General features: G+C 37.4%; 1 protein-coding gene across 1 annotated transcript in view; it reads right to left on the reverse strand.

Annotated features, from left to right (window-relative positions):
* LOC128640464 (gamma-aminobutyric acid receptor subunit pi-like) overlaps positions 1-20,950 on the reverse strand; it is a 191,897-nt gene extending 170,947 nt beyond the window's left edge. Inside the window, exons 1-3 of the mRNA XM_053692943.1 lie at positions 20,838-20,950; positions 20,562-20,637; positions 10,397-10,488 (exon numbers count right to left, since the gene is read on the reverse strand). Of these exons, the coding sequence (XP_053548918.1) occupies positions 10,397-10,488; positions 20,562-20,637; positions 20,838-20,950 (281 nt within the window). The remainder of the gene's footprint in view (positions 1-10,396; positions 10,489-20,561; positions 20,638-20,837) is intronic.
* Positions 20,951-21,220: the final 270 nt, after the last annotated feature.

A 21,220-nucleotide genomic window follows, 5' to 3' on the forward strand; every position in this document is an offset into this window, starting at 1 on the left:
GATTCAAACAATCACTTTACTACCAGGGTAATAAAGCCTCGGCACTACTGGCCCTTAAGCTTAGAGGACAGAGAGCAGCCTCTAGGATAAATACAATTTACAAAAATGGTACCCAGGTTACAGCCCCTAAGGATATTGGGGAGGCCTTTGCCCAGTATTATACAAGACTATATAATTTGCAGGTCCCTGGGTCTGACCCAGGTATTTCAATTGACAAGGTCCAGACTTTCTTAATAAACCTAGCTCTCCCAAAGCTGAATAGTGATGACCAAGTAAAGTTACAAACTCCCTTTACTAGAGAAGAACTCACTGAAGCTATTAAACAACTTAAAAGCAATAAGGCTCCTGGACCAGATGGCTTCACTCAGCTTTCTTCAAAACCTTCCGTGACTTACTCACCCCTCTCCTGCTTAATGTATTTTAGGAGGCCAGACAGCTGGGGCAATTTCGTAGAGAACTTCTAGAGGCATCAGTTTTAACTATTTCAAAACCAGATAAGGACCCAACCCAATGCGGAAGCTATCGCCCGATTTCCCTTATTAATACAGCCGTGAAGCTCTATGCTAAGTTATGGGCCAATAGACTTTGTTATATGCTGCCGTCGGTGCTTCATACAGATAAGGTAGGATTCAAGTACGCTAGAGAGGACCAGACAACACACGGAGGGTGTTAAACATACTTACAGAGGCAGACAGACTTTACTATCCCATGTTGGCCCTGTCACTAGATGCTGAAAAGACGTTTGACAGGGTCAACTGGGCATACCTATGGGAAACCCTCTCACATTTTGGTTTTCCGAAGGCCAGCGCTATCTCACTAAAAAAATCTACACTATACTGCACTAATTCTTTGGAGCTCTATATGAAAGTGATACTGAGATGGCATTACACACCCTTATGGCTTTCCCAGATGATAGGTACACACTCTCCAAGATGCTGGCAGGAATGTGGAGTGACAGGTTCTGACTTGTTGTCGGAAGCTTAACTCAATTTGGGAGGATGTTGGTACACTACTGACATCCCTACGGATAGACCTAAGACTGAGTCCCAAACAGGTATTACTAAATATTTTTCCCTCAACGCTTCCCAGACACCAAAAGAGGCTAACTATTTTCCTATTTGCGGCAACCAAACTTGAGATAGTTAGAGCCTGGACACAGAGAGACCCCCCACAGATACAACAGGTAATTAAAATTATGGACACATTTGCCAATATGGAAAGAAACTTTTACCTCCAGACAGAAAGCCTTGATGCTTATTGGACCATTTGGACACCCTGGATGAATCGTTAATTTAGCTTTTAGACGATCCCTTATTCTTGTCCATATATACCCAATACACTCTTAGCTCTCCCCCCCAGCCCTCGCCCTCGCCCCCCCCACCCCCAACCCCCCCCCTCTCACCCCCACCCCTCCCCCCTACGTTCCTCCCCTCTTGCCTGGGGACAGACGTATACAAACTACCTGATTTGATTTTAAATGGTGGCTATCTGGGATCTGAAAAGTAGATGTGGACCTGTCTAAGTTTAAGTCTAAACACAGTATTTTTCCTTGTAACTATGAGTAACGTATAGATAATATACAGATATATGATTTATATACCCAGGAAGACAGATAGTTTGAGATGCTATATTTGAGGTATTTGTGTCTTCCCCCCTTCTTTCTTGTCCTTATTTCACATCTTTAACCCTTTAAATGCCATAGCAATTATAATTTGTATAAAGTTTATTGAAAGAGAAAAGCCGGAGCACCAAAGTTGAACTTTATTAACCATGAACATTTTTAGACTTGACATCTCATTAGCTTGAAGAATTGGCAAGATGTACATATTTGTATACCAGATGTACGGGATCTGAATCCCTTTCAGAGATGTATCTTTCTTGATGTTATGTTCTACACTTCAAACCATTATTTTTCAATAAAGCTCTTTTGAAAAAGAAAAATGTTTGTGTTTGTGATCTTACACTATTTTGGTCCTTTTGACTTTGCACTCTAGAGTTCCACTATTGCGATTTGTGTCCTTTGGCTGCAGGACAAACAGCCTTTTTAATGAGCAGCAGCATTAAATTGGCTTGATTCTACTACAAGATTTAAACAATCATCAAGTGTCACATGATTTCATTATACCACTGGTATTGCACTGTATATCCTATGATCCACAGCAAGCAAGCAAGACTTTTTCATTATCACATAGTTGCACTTGAAATATGACTGTTTCATCTTTTTTTCTATTTGTGTAGAGTATAACATTGTTGCATGCTCTAACTAACTGAATCATATAAGAAAATGTTGGTTTTATGTCCCTTTAAGAAAAGCTGTAGCAAACCTTTAAGGAAAGCTGTAGCTGTAGCAATCTCCATAGCACTTAAAAGTCTGGCCAGACCCTCTCCTCATGATGCGTTTCAAGGCTACTGGTGAAGAAACATCCCTGGTTTAGTCAAATCTAGTTAGCTTGCTTTCAATGATAGGCAATTTCTAATATCTCAGAAACACAACCTAAAAATACAATTCCATTGAGGAGAGCAGTACTTAATACATATTACTGATACCAGATAACTATTGCTCCCCCTTAAGCCCTTCATGTTCATTACCTATAATGGAACTCTCCTATTATATTGATCATGTTGTCTTGCTGACTATGTCCTTCTCCCTTCGGTAATGTAGCTATAGTATTTTGAGTTACCCGTGCCTTCATAATATACTCCTACCGTACTAGCCCGCTCCCCCTCCCCCCCAAATTAAAAGTGGCTTTTGCCCACTGACTTTCCCATCCCCCCCCCAAACTATACCACTACCCATTTTCGCATATAGGTACATTTGTTATATGCTTAACCCTTGGGTTCTCATTCATCAGGGGCGACTAATCTTCCTTAACCTCTGAACCATCTACACTTTATATACCTCAACAATAGGTTTTCCAAATCTATATACCTATTTCATAATATGACTTGCTATACCTAGTAGTGTTTGGTTTACAGAAAAAGAGGTCTTTTACACCTTTGCACAGGTTATTCTTCATCGTTATAATTATCTCTCTATTGTTGCTTAACGTTAACTTTTGAATAGGACAATCTATATCTAGTGTACTTTTATTGTGGAATTGTATTATGTATTTAACCTGTGCAGATGGACTTATGTATGTTACATTTTCCTTCCACCGCAATAAAAAAATAATTTTTCCATGCTCACGTAAGGTATTGGTGAATAGGAATAATAATTATCCTACAACTCCAATAGGCCCTAACAATAATCATGAAAAAGTAATTGTCATGTGTTAGTATTAAAAGGGGATTTGCTTTTTATGCTTTATTAAAAGGTCATAAAAGTCCAAATTAAAGTTTCATGCATTTTGAAGATACTTTTCAATTTACATCTATTATGAAATTTACTTTATCTTAGTATCCTTTAATAAAAGAATACCTAGGTAGTCTCAGAAGCAACAATGTGCTAGTTGGAAGCTAGTTGGTGATTGGTGGCTTCAAACATAGTCTTATAAATTAAAGTAATAGCTCCCTTGATATTATTTATTTCTTTTTTTTATCATATTAAAGGGATACTAAACCCATTTTTGATTCGGATAGCAGCAATTTTAAGCAACTTTGTAATTTACTCCTATTATTATCAACTTTTCTTCATTCTCTTGCTATCTTTATTTAAAAAGCAGGAATGTAAAGCTTAGGAGCTGGCCAGTTTTAGTACTGCCATCTAGTGCTCTTGCTAATAACACTGTTGCAAAATGGCTGCCATATAGTACAGCAGACTCGTGCACACTCCTGAACTTTCCTTCCTGCTTTTCAACAAAGGATAACAAGAAAACAAAATTTTTTAAATAGAAGTAATTAGAAAGTTTTTTAAAAATGAATGTTCTGTCTGACACCTAGATTACAAGTTTCGCGCTATAAAGGGTGCAAAACGTTATTTCACCCTCCATAGCGATGCCATCACAAGTTTTTGAAAAGCCGCCTTGTGCGTGCGATATGGTTGCGATATGCTCCATACCGCACAGAAAATCCAAGGGCTGCTTTGACGTGCTTGTGCACGCTTTCCCCATAGACATCAATGGGGAGAGTGTGTTAGAAAAAAAAAAACTAACACCTGAAGCGCGGAATGACGATCGCCGTAACGCAACCCCATTGATGTCTATGAGGAAAAAAAAGTTACGTTTAAACACCCTAACATAAACCCCACATCTAAACACCCCTAATCTGCTGACCCCGACATCACCGCCACCAAAATAAAGTTATAAACCCCTAATCTGCCGTTCCCCGACATCGCCGCCACTATAATAAAGTTATAAACCCCTATTCCCCCGCACCCCAACATTGCCCACACTATAATAAAGTTATTAACCCCTATTCAGCCGCTCCCCGATATCGCCGCCACTAAATAAAATTATTAACCCCTAAACCTCTGGCCTCCCACATCACCGCCACTAAATAAACCTAATAACCATTAAACCGACAGCCCCCCACATCCCAAAAAACTAAATTAAAATATTAACCCCTAAACCTAACAATCCCTAACTTTATATTAAAATTACAATATCCCTATCTTAAAATAAATAAAAACTTACCTGTGGAATTAAAAAAAAACTAAGCTTAAACTATATACTAAACTAACATTATTATTATTATTATTATTATTATACTAAAATTAAAATAACTACAAATTAAATAAACTAAATTACACATTAAAAAAACCTAACACTACTAAAAAAATGTAAATCTACAATTACAAAAAATAAAACATTTAGCTCTTTTAAGATAGCCCAAACCCTAATCTAAAAAAAAAAAACACCTAAAAAAAAAAACCTAACTCTAACCCCCGAAGATCCACTTACAGTTTTTTAAGTCCGGGCATCCAGGCGATGAGAAGTCTTCATCCAGGCGGTATCTTCTATCTTAATCCAGGCAGCATCTTCTATCTTAATCCAGGCAGCATCTTCTATCTTCGTCATGGCGGCGTGGCAGTGGGTCCATCCTAAAATACATCCGGCGTGGAGCATCCTCTTCATACGGTCACCGCCGTACACTGAATCTTCAATGCAAGGGAGCCATTTCAAAATGGCTTCCCTTGCATTCCTATTGGCTGATTTGATTTTTGAAATTCAAATCAGCCAATAGGATGAGAGCTACTGAAATCCATATTGGCTGGTTAAAATCAGCCAATAGGATGAGAGCTACTGAAATTCTATTGGCTATTCACACACTAGGGGGCCGATTTAAGAAGCAGGGTATACTGCTGTTTCCATGCGAGCCTTTAGGTTTGCCGGAAACTTAAGACCGCTGCTCAACTCGTCCGCAACCTCTGAGGTGGCGGACTGCAATCATTCCGATCAGATATGATAGGGATGATTGACAACCCCGATTCGCCTCGAATATGCAGGGGGCAGCATTGCACAAGCATTTTACACTAAATGTTTGTGCAATGATAAATGCCCGCACATTAATAAATGGGCCTCTAGATCTGAATAACAAAGTTTAATGTTGACAGTCAAAATTAAACTTTAATGGTTCAGACAGAGCATGCAATTTAAAACAACTTTATTTCAACTATATAGCTTGTTTGTTTTCTTGTTATACATTGTTGAAAAGCATACCTAGATAGGCTCAAGGGCAGCAATAAAATACTAAAAGTTAGCTGCTGATCTGTGGCTACACATATATATGCCTCTTAATTGATTGATATATTCAGCTAGCTACCATTAATGCATTGCTGCTCCTTCAACAAATGTCAAATGATACCAAGAAGATTTGCACAATAAAGGAATTTCCGTTTCGGATTAAATTTCCATAATGAATATTCAGTAAAATGTGTTTCACCAAATATTTGTTGGCTGCACTATTTGTTAGTTGTTTTGTTTAAAACTAACAAAATAATGAATATTTGTTAAAAATTTACATTCATTTTTGTTAAAATAAATGTAAATGTTCAAAGTTACAGGTGAAAAGTTCACCTGTAGCCTTATATTTACCTTTTTTTTCGAGCTGGAGAGTGCATTAACCAAATCCTCTTCCTACCAGAGCCTCATATGCGCTAACAGCATGCTTAAAGTGAAGGTCCATTTTGATGAATTAGTGCCCGGTTTTTAATAAACCTATTAAAATCAAGGGCACTTTAATTCATCAAAATTGACATTTCACTGTTTTCTTCAAAAACTTACCTTTTAATCCTGGCAGCCGCTCCAGCACTTCCTCCACCCATCGCAAGCCATCTTTGCGGGTCTAAAATGACGAATCCGGCTTCCTCCAATCACAGCAATGCATCAGGCCAAGATTCCCCCAGGGGGAAGCTGTGACTGGAGGAAGCCGGATTCATCATTTCTGACGTCTGCAGAGGCTTCCGACGGCCAGGGGAATCGCTGGAGCGGCATTCAGGATAAAAAGGTAACGGCTAGATTACGAGTTTTTGTCGGTAATGGTGTGCGGGGCTAACAAGCATTTTTTTCTCACTGCTTACTTAAGACAACGCTGGTATTATGAGTTTTCTGCAAGCCGGCGTTAGCCTCAGAAAAGTGAGCGTTGAGCAAAATTTAGCTCCACATCTCACCTCAATACCAGCGTTGCTTAAGTCAGCGGTGAGCTGGCTGAACGTGCTCGTGCACGATTTCCCCATAGGAAACAATGGGGCTGAGCTGACTGAAAAAAAACCTAACACCTGCAAAAAAGCAGCGTTCAGCTCCTAACGCAGCCCCATTGTTTCCTATTGGGAAAGGAATTTTATGTCTACACCTAACACCCTAACATGTACCCCGAGTCTAAACACCCCTAATATTACACTTATAAACCCCTAATCTGCCGCCCCCGACATCGTCGCCACCTACATTTTATTTATTAACCCCTAATCTGCCCTCCCCAACGTCGCTGCAACTATATTAAATGTATTAACCTCTAATCTGCTGCCGCCACTATAATAAATTTATTAACCCCTAAACCTAAGTCTAACCCTAACCCTAACACCACCCTAACTTAAATCTAATTTAAATACATCTAAATAAATTTACTATAATTAACTAAATTATTCCTATTTAAAACTAAATACTTACCTATAAAATAAACCCTAAGCTAGCTACAATATAACTAATAGTTACATTGTAGCTATCTTAGGGTTTATTTTTATTTTACAGGCAACTTTGTATTTATTTTAACTAAGTAGAATAGTTATTAAATAGCTATTAACTATTTAAAAACTACCTAGTTAAAATAAGTACAAATTTACCTGTAAAATAAACCCTAACCTAAGTTACAATTACACCACACTATAATTAAATTAATTACCTAAACTAACTACAATTTAATATGAGGATCAAAAGCAAGAAACAATGTTGCCTGTAAAATAAAAATAAACCCTAAGATAGCTACAATGTAACTATTAGTTATATTGTAGCTATTTTAGGGTTTATTTTATCGGTAAGTATTTCGTTTTAAATAGGATTAATTTATTTAATTTTAGTTATTTTATTTCATTTTATTTAAATTATATTTAAGTAAGGGGGTTAGACTTAGGGTTAGACTTAGGTTTAGGGGTTAATAAATTTAAGAACAAAGATTTTTCAACACCTCTCAGTGAAACAAAATAGAACCCAATATTCGAAAGAACAGTAAGGCTGATAAGATACGTTTAAAACTTCACCTTTATTTAGACTCGTGAGTAAAAAGACAAAGGCACAGTCTTGCGAATGTAAGGGGTTAACGGATCTTGCAACCAGCTGCTACAGTATAACACAGGCTTATTACAATTGTTTCTAAATTGGACAAAGCGATACAGTTTCTCAGCCAGTACTCATTGATATATTGTGCTGTCTATTCAACATTGTTTCTTGCTTTTGATCCTCATATTAAATTACATGTCCGAATTGTTTGTATGAATTTGTTAATAAATTTAATATAGTAGCGGCGACATTGGGGGCGGCAGATTAGGGGTTAATAAATGTAGATAGGTGTCAGCGATGTTAGGGACGGCAGATTAGGGGTTAATAAAATTAAACTAGTGTTTGCGAGGTGGGAGTGCGGCAGTTTAGGGGTTAATATATTTATTAAAGTGGCGGCGATGTCCGGTCGGCAGATTAGGGGTTAAACATTTTAGTTAAGTGTTTGCGATGTGGGGGGGGGGGGGCTCTATTTAGGGGTTAATAGGTAGTTTATGGGTGTTAGTGTACTTTTAGCACTTTAGTTAAAAGTTTTATGTTAAGGCGTTAGCCCATAAAACTCTTAACTACTGACTTTTAAAAGCGGTAGGAGTCTGGACAGGAGAGGGTCTACCGCTCACTTTTTCAAGCAATCGTAATAGCGGCATTAGGAAAATCCCATTAAAAAGATAGGATACGCAATTGACGTAAGGGGATTTGCGGTATGCGAAAATTGCGGAAAAAAGTGAGCGGTACACCTGTACCTGTCAGACTCGTAATACCAGTGGGCGTTAAAAAGCAGCTTTGGGACCCCTCAACGCTGCTTTTTAAGGCTAACGCAAGACTCGTAATCTAGGCGTAAGTTTTTTAAGAAAACAGTGAAATGTCAATTTTGATGAATTAAAGTGCCCTTGTTTTTAATAGGTTTATTAAAAACCGGGCACTAATTCATCAAAATGGACCTTCACTTTAAAGGGACAGTAAAGTCATAATTAGACATTCATGATTTAGATAGAACTTTCCAATTTACTTTATTTATTAATTTGCTTCCTTCTTTTGTTATCCTTTGCCGATAGGTTTATCTAGGAAAGCTCAGGAGCAGCAAATAACCTATGTTCTAGCTGCTGATTGGTCGCTGCATATATATACCGATTGTTATTGGCTCACCCATGTGTTCAGTTAGAAAACAGTAGTGCATTGCTGCTCCTTCAACACATGATACAAAGAGAATGAAAGAAATTAGATAATAGAAGTAAACGGGAAAGTTGTTTAAAATTGTATGTTCTACCTGAATCCTGAAAGAAAAAAATTGGGTTTCATATCCCTTTAAAGGGACAGTCTACACCAGAATATTTATTTTTTTAAAAGATAGATAATCCCTTTATTACTCATTCCCTTGTTTTGCATAACCAACACAGTTATATTAATACACATTTTACCTCTGTGGTTATCTTGTATCTAAGCCTCTGCAAACTGCCCCTTATTTCAGCTCTTTTGACAGACTTACATTTTAGCCAATCAGTGCGGGCTCCTAGGAACTCCAAGTGCATGAGAACCGTTTTATATATATGAAAAACATGAACTAACACCCTCTAGTGGTGAAAAACTGTCAAAATGCCCTGAGCTAAGAGGTGGTCTTCAAGGGCTTAGAAATTTGCATATGAACCTCATAGATTTAGCTTTCAACTAAGAATACCAAGAGAACAAAGCAAAATTGGTGATAGAAGTAAATTGGAAAATTGTTTAAAATTACATTCCCTATCTGAATAATGAAAGTTTATTTTAGACTAGACTGTCCCTTTAACACGCTCGGCTCCCAGGACCTGCACTAATTTTAGTGCAGGTCCTGGGAGCCAACCATGTTAACCCTTTCTGTTAGCGTGGCTGGGGCTCTGGCAAAAAGAGAATTGGCCTTGTGTACTCTCCACGAAATTTGTCAGTATTTATTAGTTTTCTTTTATTTTCTAAAAAATTATAAAAAGTTAGAGAGAGATGGCTCTTGAGAATTGAAATCTCAGTTCCAATTCTATCATAGGTATATTCAATAATTATCGTTGGTGCAGACCCTCAAAAATGAGATTAAACAAATATTTAAAGAAAGAAAAAGGGGATAGGGCTCTGGAAAGTCCTAAACAAAGCGAGGGGATATAGCACTCTTTCATCAATCCTATATGTGTGTTTTTTTTATTTAAATAAAATAAATTTTGATTGATAAGAGTGCTGTATCCCCTCGCTTTGTATAGGACTTTCCAGAGCCCTATCCCCTTTTTCTTTCTTTAAATATTTGTTTAATTTCTTTTATTTTCGTTAGTGCATTCTTTTGGATATTTGTTTCGCTAAAACAAATATATACGATTTTTGTTACCAATGTGCATTTGTACGAAAACAAATAAAGTGGATTTGAAAAATAGAAACAGGCAAATTGGAAAGTTGTTTAAAATTGTATGATCTATCTGTATCATGAAATAAAAAAAATGGAGCCACCAATCAGAAGCGTTACCCAGAATGCAGAACCAAAAATGGGCCGGCTTCTAAGCGTACATTCCTGCTTTATAAAATAAAGATACCAAGAGAACGAAAAAAAATTGATAATAAGAGTAAATTAGAAAGTTGCTTAAACTTGCATGCTCTATCTGAATCGTGAAAGAAAAAATGTGGGTTTCATATCCCTTTAAATATTATGATTAATTAAAAACATTTTTTTTTCATGCATCTGCCTTACATTTTATCATTGCTATGCATGGAACACACAAACATAGTTATCCTCTTACCTTAAGATTAATAGAAGTCCTATAATCACCAACTGTTCAAAATACATTGTCAGACTCAGAATTGAAATAGCAGCAGAGATACCCAGTGTTTCCTAAAATGACAAATGAAAGTTGTTATTATTTTGACAACAATATGCTAGTATCAAAACAACATAATAAGATTTGCAAAAATAGCAAACCAGGAGAAAAAAGATCCTATATAGTAGGACAAAATAATTTCTACTGATTTGTGCCCATTTTTAATCATCTATTTCTTTCATGTAATTAGCAAGAGTCCATGAGCTAGTGACGTATGGGATATACATTCCTACCAGGAGGGGCAAAGTTTCCCAAACCTTAAAATGCCTATAAATACACCCCTCACCACACCCACAATTCAGTTTTCAGAAATCTTCAGTTTTGGCCTCTTCTGTAGAGAGAATCGTTCATTTGTTTTCAGACAGACAATGTCACAACTGTGGCATACATCATCAAGGAGCGACTCACAGTCCTCTGGCTATGAAAGAAGTATCTCAATTTTTTTGGTTTGGGCGGATTCCAGCTCCTGTCTAATCTCTGCGGTTCATATCCCAGGTGTAGACAATTGGGAAGCGGATTATTTCGGTCGCCAAACGTTGCATCCGGGCGAATGGTTCTTCACCCAGAGGTATTTCTTCAGGTTGTTCAAATGTGGGAACTTCCAGAAATAGATCTGATGGCGTCTCATCTAAACAAGAAACTTCCCAGATATCTGTCCAGATCCCGGGATCCTTAGGCGGAGGCAGTGGATGCATTATCACTTCCTTGGAAGTATCATCCTGTCTATATCTTTCCGCCTCTAGTTCTTCTTCCAAGAGTAATCTCCAAGATTCTGAAGGAATGCTCGTTGTTCTGCTGGTAGCTCCGGCATGGCCTTACAGGTTTGGTATGCGGATCTTGTCCGGATGGCCTCTTGCCAGACCTTCCGTCGCAAGGTCCTTTTTTCCATCAGGATCTCAAATCCTTAAATTTTAAGGTATGGAGATTGAACGCTTGATTCCTGGTCAAAGAGGTTTCTCTGACTCTGTGATTAATACTATGTTACAGGCTCGTAATTCTGTATCTAGAGAGATATATTTTAGAGTCTGGAAGACTTATATTTTTTGGTGTCTTTCTCATCTTTTTTCTTGGCATTCTTTTAGAATACCGAGAATTTTACAGTTTCTTCAGGATGGTTTAGATAAGGGTTTGTCTGCAAGTTCCTTGAAAGGACAAATCTCTGCTCTTTCTGTTCTTTTTCACAGAAAGATTGCTATTCTTCCTGATATTTATTGTTTTATACAAGCTTTGGTTCGTATAAAACCTGTCATTAAGTCAATTTCTCCTCCTTGGAGTTTGAATTTGGTTCTGGGAGCTCTTCAAGCTCCTCCCTTTGAACCTATGCATTCATTGGTCATTAAATTACTTTCTTGGAAAAGTTTTGTTCCTTTTGGCCATCTCTTCTGCCAGAAGAGTTTCTGATTTATCTGCTCTTTCTTGTGAGTCTCCATTTCTGATTTTTCATCAGGATGATGTGTTGCGAACTTCTTCTGAATTTTTACCTAAAGTTGTGTATTCCAACAACATTAGTAGAGAAATTGTGGTTCCTTCATTATGTCCTTATTCTAAGAATTCTAAGGAGAAATCTTTGCATTCTTTGTATGTTGTTAGAGCTTTGAAATATTATGTTGAAGCTACTAAGTCTTTCCGAAAGACTTCTAGTCTATTTGTTATCTTTTCCGGTTCTAGAAAAGGCCAGATAGCTTCTGCCATTTCTTTGGCATCTTGGTTGAAATCTTTAATTCATCTTGCCTATGTTGAGTCGGGTAAAACTCCGCCTCAGAGGATTACAGCTCATTCTACCAGGTCAGTTTCTACTTCCTGGGCGTTTAAGAATGAAGTTTCGGTTGATCACATTTGCAAAGTTGCAACTTGGTCCTCTTTGCATATTTTTACTAAATTCTACAATTTTGATGTAATTCCTTCTTCTGAAGCAGTTTTCGGTAGAAAAGTATTTCAGGCAGAAGTTTCAGTATGAATCTTCTGCTTATGTTTTTTATTATACTTTATTTTGGGTGTGGATTATTTTCAGCAGGAATTGGCTGTCTTTATTTTATCCCTCCCTCTCTAGTGACTCTTGTGTGGAAAGATCCACATCTTGGGTAGTCATTATCCCATACGTCACTAGCTCATGGACTCTTGCTAATTACATGAAAGAAAACATAATTTATGTAAGAACTTACCTGATAAATTCATTTCTTTCATATTAGCAAGAGTCCATGAGGCCCACCCTTTTTTGTGGTGGTTATGATTTTTTTGTATAAAGCACAATTATTCCAATTCCTTATTTTATATGCTTTCGCACTTTTTTATCACCCCACTTCTTGGCTATTCGTTAAACTGAATTGTGGGTGTGGTGAGGGGTGTATTTATAGGCATTTTAAGGTTTGGGAAACTTTGCCCCTCCTGGTAGGAATGTATATCCCATACGTCACTAGCTCATGGACTCTTGCTAATATGAAAGAAATGAATTTATCAGGTAAGTTCTTACATAAATTATGTTTTTATAGACAAGGTTCCATTGATTCGTGGCTGCACAAATATGCCTCCTGTCATTGGCTCACCCGATGTGTTCAGCTAGCACCCAGTATTGCATTGTTGCTCCTTCAACAAAGGATACCAAGAAAATGAAAAACATTTGATAAAATAATTGGAAATAATAGGAAAATTGTATGCTCTATGTGAATCATGAAAGAAAAAATTGTGTTTCATGTCCGTTTAATGACCATTCATGTCCCTTTAATGACCTTTTAAAGGGACACTAAAGTCATAATTAAACTTTCATGATTCAGATAGAGCATGCAGTTTTAAGAGACTTTCAAATTTGTTTCCATTATCAAATTGCACATACTGGCCGATTTATCATAGTGTGAGCAGACATCAATAAATGCCGACAGCACACGCCGTCAGCATTTATCATTGCACAAGCATTTCTCGTGAAATGCTTGTGCAAAGCCGCCCCCTGCACATTCGTGGCCAATCGGACGCTAGCAGGGGGTGTCAATCAGCCTGATCGTATCCAATCTGGCTGATTGCTGTCCGCCACCTCAGAGCCTAAAGGTTCACGAGGAAACAGATGCATACGGGGCTTGATAAATTGGTCCCATAGTATTTTTATATGCACACCCCCTTAGCATGTGCAAGAGTTCACGGTGTATGCATATATGAGTCTGTGATTGGCTGATGGCTGTCACATGATACAGGGGCTAGCAAAGTAGGAAACTGTGGAATTTGTTAAAAAAAAATTCTATTGCTCATTTAAACTTCAGAGTAGGTGTTATTTCATTGTCTTTTTGTTATGCACTTGTTGATTATGCAATTCTACTGTATTTCTTGGTCCTATAAAACCACACATGCACACATATTCAGAGGAGATAATGCAAACGTTTACGTTTCTAGTTACCAGTTAAAAAACATGGAAAATACAAAATTATTTTTCACCACCATAGAATATTTTATATTATTATTTTTTGTTGGGTGGTGGACTTTAATTTCTGAATTCCCATGAGTTTTTTTTTAAAAAAAAACTTTTTTGGGAATTCTGGCAATAATGTAAGTTTGCCACTGAATTCCATTTTTATAGTAAACAATGTTTGTGTGCATGGTGTACATGTGTAGTATGGGTTTATTTATTGTCTTCTTTTTTTAATTACAGTCTATGTGAAAAATGTTATTGTTACAACCAACACTGTTATATTAATACACGTTTTACCTCTGTGATTACCTTGTATCTAAGCCTCTGCAGACTGCCCCCTTATTTCTGTTCTTTTGACAGACTTGCATTTTAGCCAATCAGTGTTTACAGAATGAGCACAATGTTATCTATATCGCACACAGGAACTAGCAGTGTCTAACTGTGAAAAACTGTCAAAATGCACTGAGATAAGAGGCAGCCTTCAACAGCTTAAAAATCAGTTGGAGCCTAACAACATAAATAATATGCTCATTTGACAAAATAATGCTGTATTATTCATTGCAAAATTATTCTCAGATATGAAGGTACATTGTTAAGCAGCTTTCAGTTTGTGTTTAATGTCCCTTTAAGTATTAGTTTACATTTGCAAAACAGCAAACTTTTTGATTGTATACCTATATTATTCAAGAAAAAAAAAAATCATAGAATAACATTTATAATTATTAATGTAATATTATTATTATTATTATTATTATTTCACTTTGCACCATCTTACAATTGATACAGAAAATAAGAAAGCATAAAATCTAACCAAAAATGATTACATACATTTTAAAATTACACAAACATCTATGTTTACTAGAGTTTTAGCCATTAGGACAATGTGTGCATGCCCCTATTACTGTACAAACGCATGTATCATAGCAAAAATTGAAAAAAGAAATCCAAACATAAAATAGTTGCACAAAAAAAATAATTTCTCAAAATATCATCCACTTTTACAACTAGCCAGGTCTCTTATTTATTTCGATACCTGTAAATGTTTTTAGTTCAGTGAAATATGGATCTGTAAGTGCTAAGCTAACATCAACAGCACAGCAAAATGAGGTTAGAGGTTACTGCTGTATCATTAGTATTACTATGTCGATCACTTCATAGCTATAAGGACATGAAACACCTTATCTGAGTTGTGGGACATCACTGTTTCAAATGAGGGATCTTATGATATATTTATATGGTGAGTGATTCTTAAATGCCTTTTAAATTTGCCAGAACCTCTAAAATAGAACCAATACTTGGATGTATTTGTCACAGCTATGACAATTAGCTGGCAACAGTATGGACAGGGGACGACTCTTTTGAAAGAGCAGGATTTCTGCTTTTAACATGTTCAAAAAAGGGGTTTCAAGTTTAACTATTTATTATGTGGGGGAATATATGGGATACCCAACCCCATAATGTAATTTAAAGGGACATTCAAGTCCAAAAAAAAACTTTCATGATTCAAATAGGGCATGTCATTTTAAACAACTTTCCAATTTACTTTTATCACCCATTTTGCTTTGTATTCTTGGTATTCTTAGTTGAAAGCTAAACCTAGGAGGTTCATATAATAATTACTAAGACCTTGAAGGCCACCTCTAATCTAAATGCATTTTGACAGGTTTTTCACCACTAGAGGACATTAGTTCATGTGTTTCTTATAGATAACATTGAGCTCATGCACGAGGAGTGAGCACTGATTGGCTAAAATGCAAGTCTGTCAAAAGATAAGGGGGCAGTCTGCAAAGACTTAGATACTGTCATGTATCAGATCCGCTCATTGCCGTGTCGCTGCGGCTCACGGATCTCCTCTGTCTCACGTCACGTTGCCTAGCAACGTGGCGCGGTATCTGGCTCTCCTCCTGACGTCAGAGTCTCCCTGCCTTCAAATCTCGGCGGGAGATCTTACTCGGGGCCCGTTTGTTCTCTCTCTCTCTCTTCCTGCCGGTCCGGACCTGAGTGAGTAAATTACAGATGTCTCTTCCTTCCCTGCCAGACTTTCCTTGCCTGAATACCTCTCTGTATGTTTGCTAACCTGCTAAAAAGAATTCCACTCTGTTGTTTGCTAACCTGCTTAAGGGGACATCTGCTTTATCAAATCTGCTAAAAGGAATTCCTCACTGTTTGTTTGCTAACCTGTTTAAAGGGACATTTGCTTTATTCAAATCTGCTAAGAGGAATACCTCTCTGTTTGCTAACCTACTTAAAGGGACATTTGCTTTATCCAAACCTGCTAAAAGGAATACCTCTCTGTTTGTTTGCTAACCTGCTTAAAGGTACATTTGCTTTATCCAAACCTGCTAAAAGGAATACTTCTCTGTTTGTTTGCTAACCTGCTTAAAGGGACATTTGCTTATCACCTGCTAAAAGGAATTTGACTTAGTTTGTTAATTAATCTTCTTAGAGGGACATTTGCTTTCATCATTCCTGAGTGGGTCACGTCCTGGATATTTCTCAGTGTGCTAGCGTGTGTTTTACTTTTCACGCTAGCAGTTGGGTTGAATCCTGGGCTGATCCTTTACGGCTGACAGATACAAGGTAATCACAGAGGTAAAAAGTATATTATTATAACTGTGTTGGTTATGCAAAACTGGGGAATAGGTAATTAAGGGATTATCTATCTTTTAAAACAACAAAAATTCTGGTGTTGACTGTTCCTTTTAATATGCCTATGATTCTGTCACTTAGCGGGGGGGTGGTCCCTCATTTAAAAGAGGATATCACCCTCTTTCACACAAGGGGTCTCATACACCTCTAATTAAATCAGAGGGAGAGATAGAAGGTCTATAATAGCCCCTATCTCCCACCTCTAAAAGTATCCTGGTTATTTTAGTCAGGAAAATAATCACTGTTTTTAACAATGATTGGGTACAAGTGACCCCTTATTTGAAAGAGGGAAATCTGATGTTTCAAATGGGTCACTTTTGCCTCTAGATAGCCCCCTCCTCCTTTTGGTAAACAACTCTTGTCATTATAATCTAATTATATTTTGGGGTGCTATCTTTAGAATAAACTCTAGGGCAATTCCACATTAATGTCCGACCCTCCAAATTAAAAGGTTTGAGCTCCTTTATTCTAGATGACTGACAAATGTACTGATAGCATTGGAAAGCAGTGGGATACAAGTAAAAATTATAACCTGCACAAAGAACCCTTCTACATATAAAAAATGAATATTTATTGAGTCAGCCAGCAACATGGTAGCAATTTCTCAGATTTGGATAGTACTGTGATTTATTGGATGTTTGAAGGGTATGCAACGTTCTCACATAATATATTGTAACTTATAGAGTGTATTTACTTCTCAGAACTACCTATATAGAAATATTTACAGTACCAGAGTGGGGTCACCAGGTGGGGCACTTACTCCCCCCAGCAAAATGACTGCCCCAATGTCTCCTCAACAGTGGTAATTCCTTGCTTTCCTGCCCCAATATGACAATGCCCAGCCCATAGCATCCCCAACCATGCCCACAGCACACCCCAGCCCCACTCACTGCTGGCCCTGGTCCACGCTCCCAAATTACTAGTGGATCTCTTGGAATTGTCCCCAGATGCCACTAACCCAAATCCCCATTCACAGAAAGATTTTCCAATGTACAAAGTCAAATTAATGTGACATACAGATTAGCTTTGTTAGAAATATATGTGTGACTGAGAAAACTCTAGAACTGAGGTGTCCATAATCTAGTGAGACAGGTTGTATATGTTTGTGAAGTTTGTCAGTGTGATCTAATTGCGCATGTGCAAAGAAGAGGAAAATCGGAACTTGCACATAAAACCGAACTTTATTTAACAAGGTGACTAATATTCTTGTGCTGAATCCCATAATAGTGCATTGTTGCTCCTTTAACAAAGGATACCAAGAGAAGTAATCATGTAAATGGGAAAGTTTTTTTTATTATTATTCTATGCTCTGTCTAGCTGAATTAAGAAAGAAAAAAAATTGTGTTTCGTCTCTGTTTACCCCGATAATAATAGTTTTATTTACCAGCTAAATTCCACAAGAATTAAGAAAATACACAACTGATCTTTTTGTTGTATTAAAAAAAGTAAATCATTTTTCTGTTATTAAACCTTTTTCAAATGTTATATCAACTGACTATTTACCAACCATTGTAGCTGGTGAATGAGATCCCTAGATAGTCTCTAATAACAGTGGCGTCTCCAGGATTTAATGATTGTATTTCTGCTTTTTTTTTCTGTAATGTTAGTGTTTGTTATTTTGTGTAAATTAGGGGGTGGTAGGTTAGGGGTCTTGGGGAGTTAGCTGCTAGGTAGTGTAGGGCTAGTTTGCATTGGGAGGTTGTAGCAGTTTAGGGGTTAATAGGTAAGGGAGTGTTTGTTGGGGGGTTGTTGTGGTTTTGTGGTTAATAGGTTAGGGGGAGTTTGTGGTAGGGGGTTATGGCAGTATAGGGGTTAATAGGTTAGGAAGTTGTTTGCGGTGGGCTATTGACTGTAAAGGGGTTAATAGGTTAGGAAGTTTATTGGAGTGGGCTATTGGTGGTATAGGGGATAATAGCTTAGGAGGCTGATTGTGGTGGGCTATAGGCGGTATAGAGGTTAATAGGTTAGGAAGTTTATTGTGGTGGGCTATTGGCAGTATAGGGGTTAATAGGTTAGGAAGTTTTTGTGGTGGGCTATTGGCGGAATAGGGGTTAATAGGTTAGGAAGTTTATTGTGGTGGGCTATTGGCGGAATAGGGGTTAATAGGTTAGGAAGTTTATTGTGGTGGGCTATTGGAGGAATAGGGGTTAATAGGTTAGGAAGTTTATTGCTGTGGGCTATTGGTGGTATAGGGGTTAGTTAATGTAGAGTTAGTTTGCGGTGGTTATGTCTGTTTAGGGTACATATGTATATTTATTAGGCTTGGTGCTATATATTTAAAAGGGATCCTTTACTTTACATTGCCAATGTCGGTGCCAATGCTGCTTGGAATATTCTGCCACTATCACCACCCATTGTGATGTAAAGTAAAATGTTTCTCCGTGATGCTGCCTTTAAACAGTAATATTGGCACGTTTAAATACGTCGCCGGCATTCTCAACATTGCATTGAATCCATTTAAAATATATCACCACCTTGCAGCACTTTCGATCATCAGGGTCTTATTGTCATAGTATGAAATGTATTTTTGATGTACTTACAATGGATGTGTTTGATGTGTATCATGTAGGTTCAATTTTGAATTAAAGGGACAGTCTACACCAGAATTTTAATTGTTTAAAAAGATAGATAATCCCTTTATTACCCATTCCCTAGTTTTGCATAACTAACACAGTTATATTAATATACTTTTTACCTCTGTGATTACCTTGTATCTAAGCCTCAGCAAACTGCCCCCTTATTTTATTTCTTTTGATAGATATCCATTTTAGCCAATCGGAGTTGGCTCATCTGAGCAAAGTGTTATCTATATGACACACATGAACTAACACCCCTCTAGTAGTGAAAACTGTCAAAATGCCCTGAGAGAAGAGGCGGCCTTCACAGGCTTAGAAATTAGCATATGAACCTCCTAGGTTTAGCTTTCAACTAAGAATACCAAGAGAACAAAGCAAAATTGGTGATAAAAGTAAATTGGAAAATTGTTTAAAATTACATTCTATATCTGAATCATGAAAGTTTATTTTGGACTAGACTGTCCCTTTAAGTAAACATATTTCTTTATCCCATTAATGATGTTATAGGTGATGTCATGTAAAGCTTTAGATAAAAAAATTAAAAAGTTGTATGAATTAATATTGAATTAGAATGTTCCATGAACAGGGTACTTCTAAGGAATTGGAATGTCAACAGAAAAACAAACCAAAACCTCAAGATGAGTTTCAAAATTCCACCCACTAAACTCTAATTGAGCTTAATATGCCATATGGTTCTATATTAATTAATATAATTTTCAGTATTGACTAGAAATTAATGCCTCGTTTAGCCTTTTTATGGTTTTTCTAAATTACCCGTTTATCATCAAGAACACAATAAAACAAAGATAATTCTGGAGTAAGACGGCATAGCAGGCAAGTGTAACCCCTTTCTTCTCAATCTTTAGAGAAGATAGTACTGACTAGCTGGTCACTCACCACATGTGCTGTATCTTCACAGAGCACACATAAACCTGCACTGGGCCAAGGAGACTGGGGCACCCTTAACTAACAGCTTTAGCAAAGCCTCCACTCAGTGAAAATAATTATCAGAAAACCCACAGCATTGAGACAAATTCCCCCTAGCACATGCATAATAATAAGTGAGAGACCATATTTTATGACTTTATGGCAAATAGAGAAATAAACAATTGTAATAATTGCAAATGTAAATCAGACAGATTGAAACAAATACATAGTTGAACTAAATATGCTTGACTATCTAACCAGTATAGTGTATGCCCATACAGACTATCTCAAGCAGCCCCATACTTTCGAGGATACTATCCTCCCAAATAGTACTGCAGAATCTTGTACAGTCCCTTTACTGGTAGTGTATGTTTGTGCTTTCCATGAGTTCTAGGAAGCCATGCCTATTAATATTATATTAGTGCAGGAAATATAGTAGCTATCCTACTACCTAAATCCTCTGTCAGGGCAATCTGTCTGGAGTCTGTCCCTACTAGCTTTCCATTCTCATCATGCAGTCTCTCATCATGCTGTCTCTCACCATGCTGTCTCTCACAATGTGGATGTACAAGAAAGTGATGCATTGCCAATTCCACTGCGCAATATAGCTTGCATGACTGCAAATTTAGAGGCTGGAAAACACCAGCTTCTTGCTTTGGGGCCAGCCAGCTTAACTATCTAATTAGAACAATGGAACAGTCCAATCCCACACCCTAAAAAAGCTGGGAAACTCCAGTCTTTTTTTCTGGGGTTGAGACTAACTAAACTAAATTTCCAGGGAGTCGTACACAAACGACTCCAACATGGTTGAACTAACCATTCTTCTACAGCAGCTTCCTTGAATCTAGGAGATACCATTCCTTGGATATTCTCCAGCTTTGACCCTGGGGTTACATTCTTCCTGGTCAAATTATTGCCTTCAACTGGCATGTTAGAACACTGTTTAACACATATAATAGAATTTTAACAACATCATGCACTTATACAAAAGTATTCCTGGACATAACAATTCAAGGGCAGGTAACACTTTTTCCTTTGGCTTATTGCAGAGTAACACTATCTGCAAGCTCACTGCCACTCACAAACTCACTTTCTTGAAACACAAGGGGCTAGTTAACTAGTGCAGAGCTAACTGTTGCACGTGAGCAAAAAGGGGTTTAACGCAGCTGTTTGTGCGTGTTGGAAGTAGCGTGGTATTAC

The sequence above is a fragment of the Bombina bombina genome, chromosome 9 (genome assembly GCF_027579735.1).
Source record: "Bombina bombina isolate aBomBom1 chromosome 9, aBomBom1.pri, whole genome shotgun sequence".
Lineage (NCBI taxonomy): Eukaryota > Metazoa > Chordata > Amphibia > Anura > Bombinatoridae > Bombina > Bombina bombina.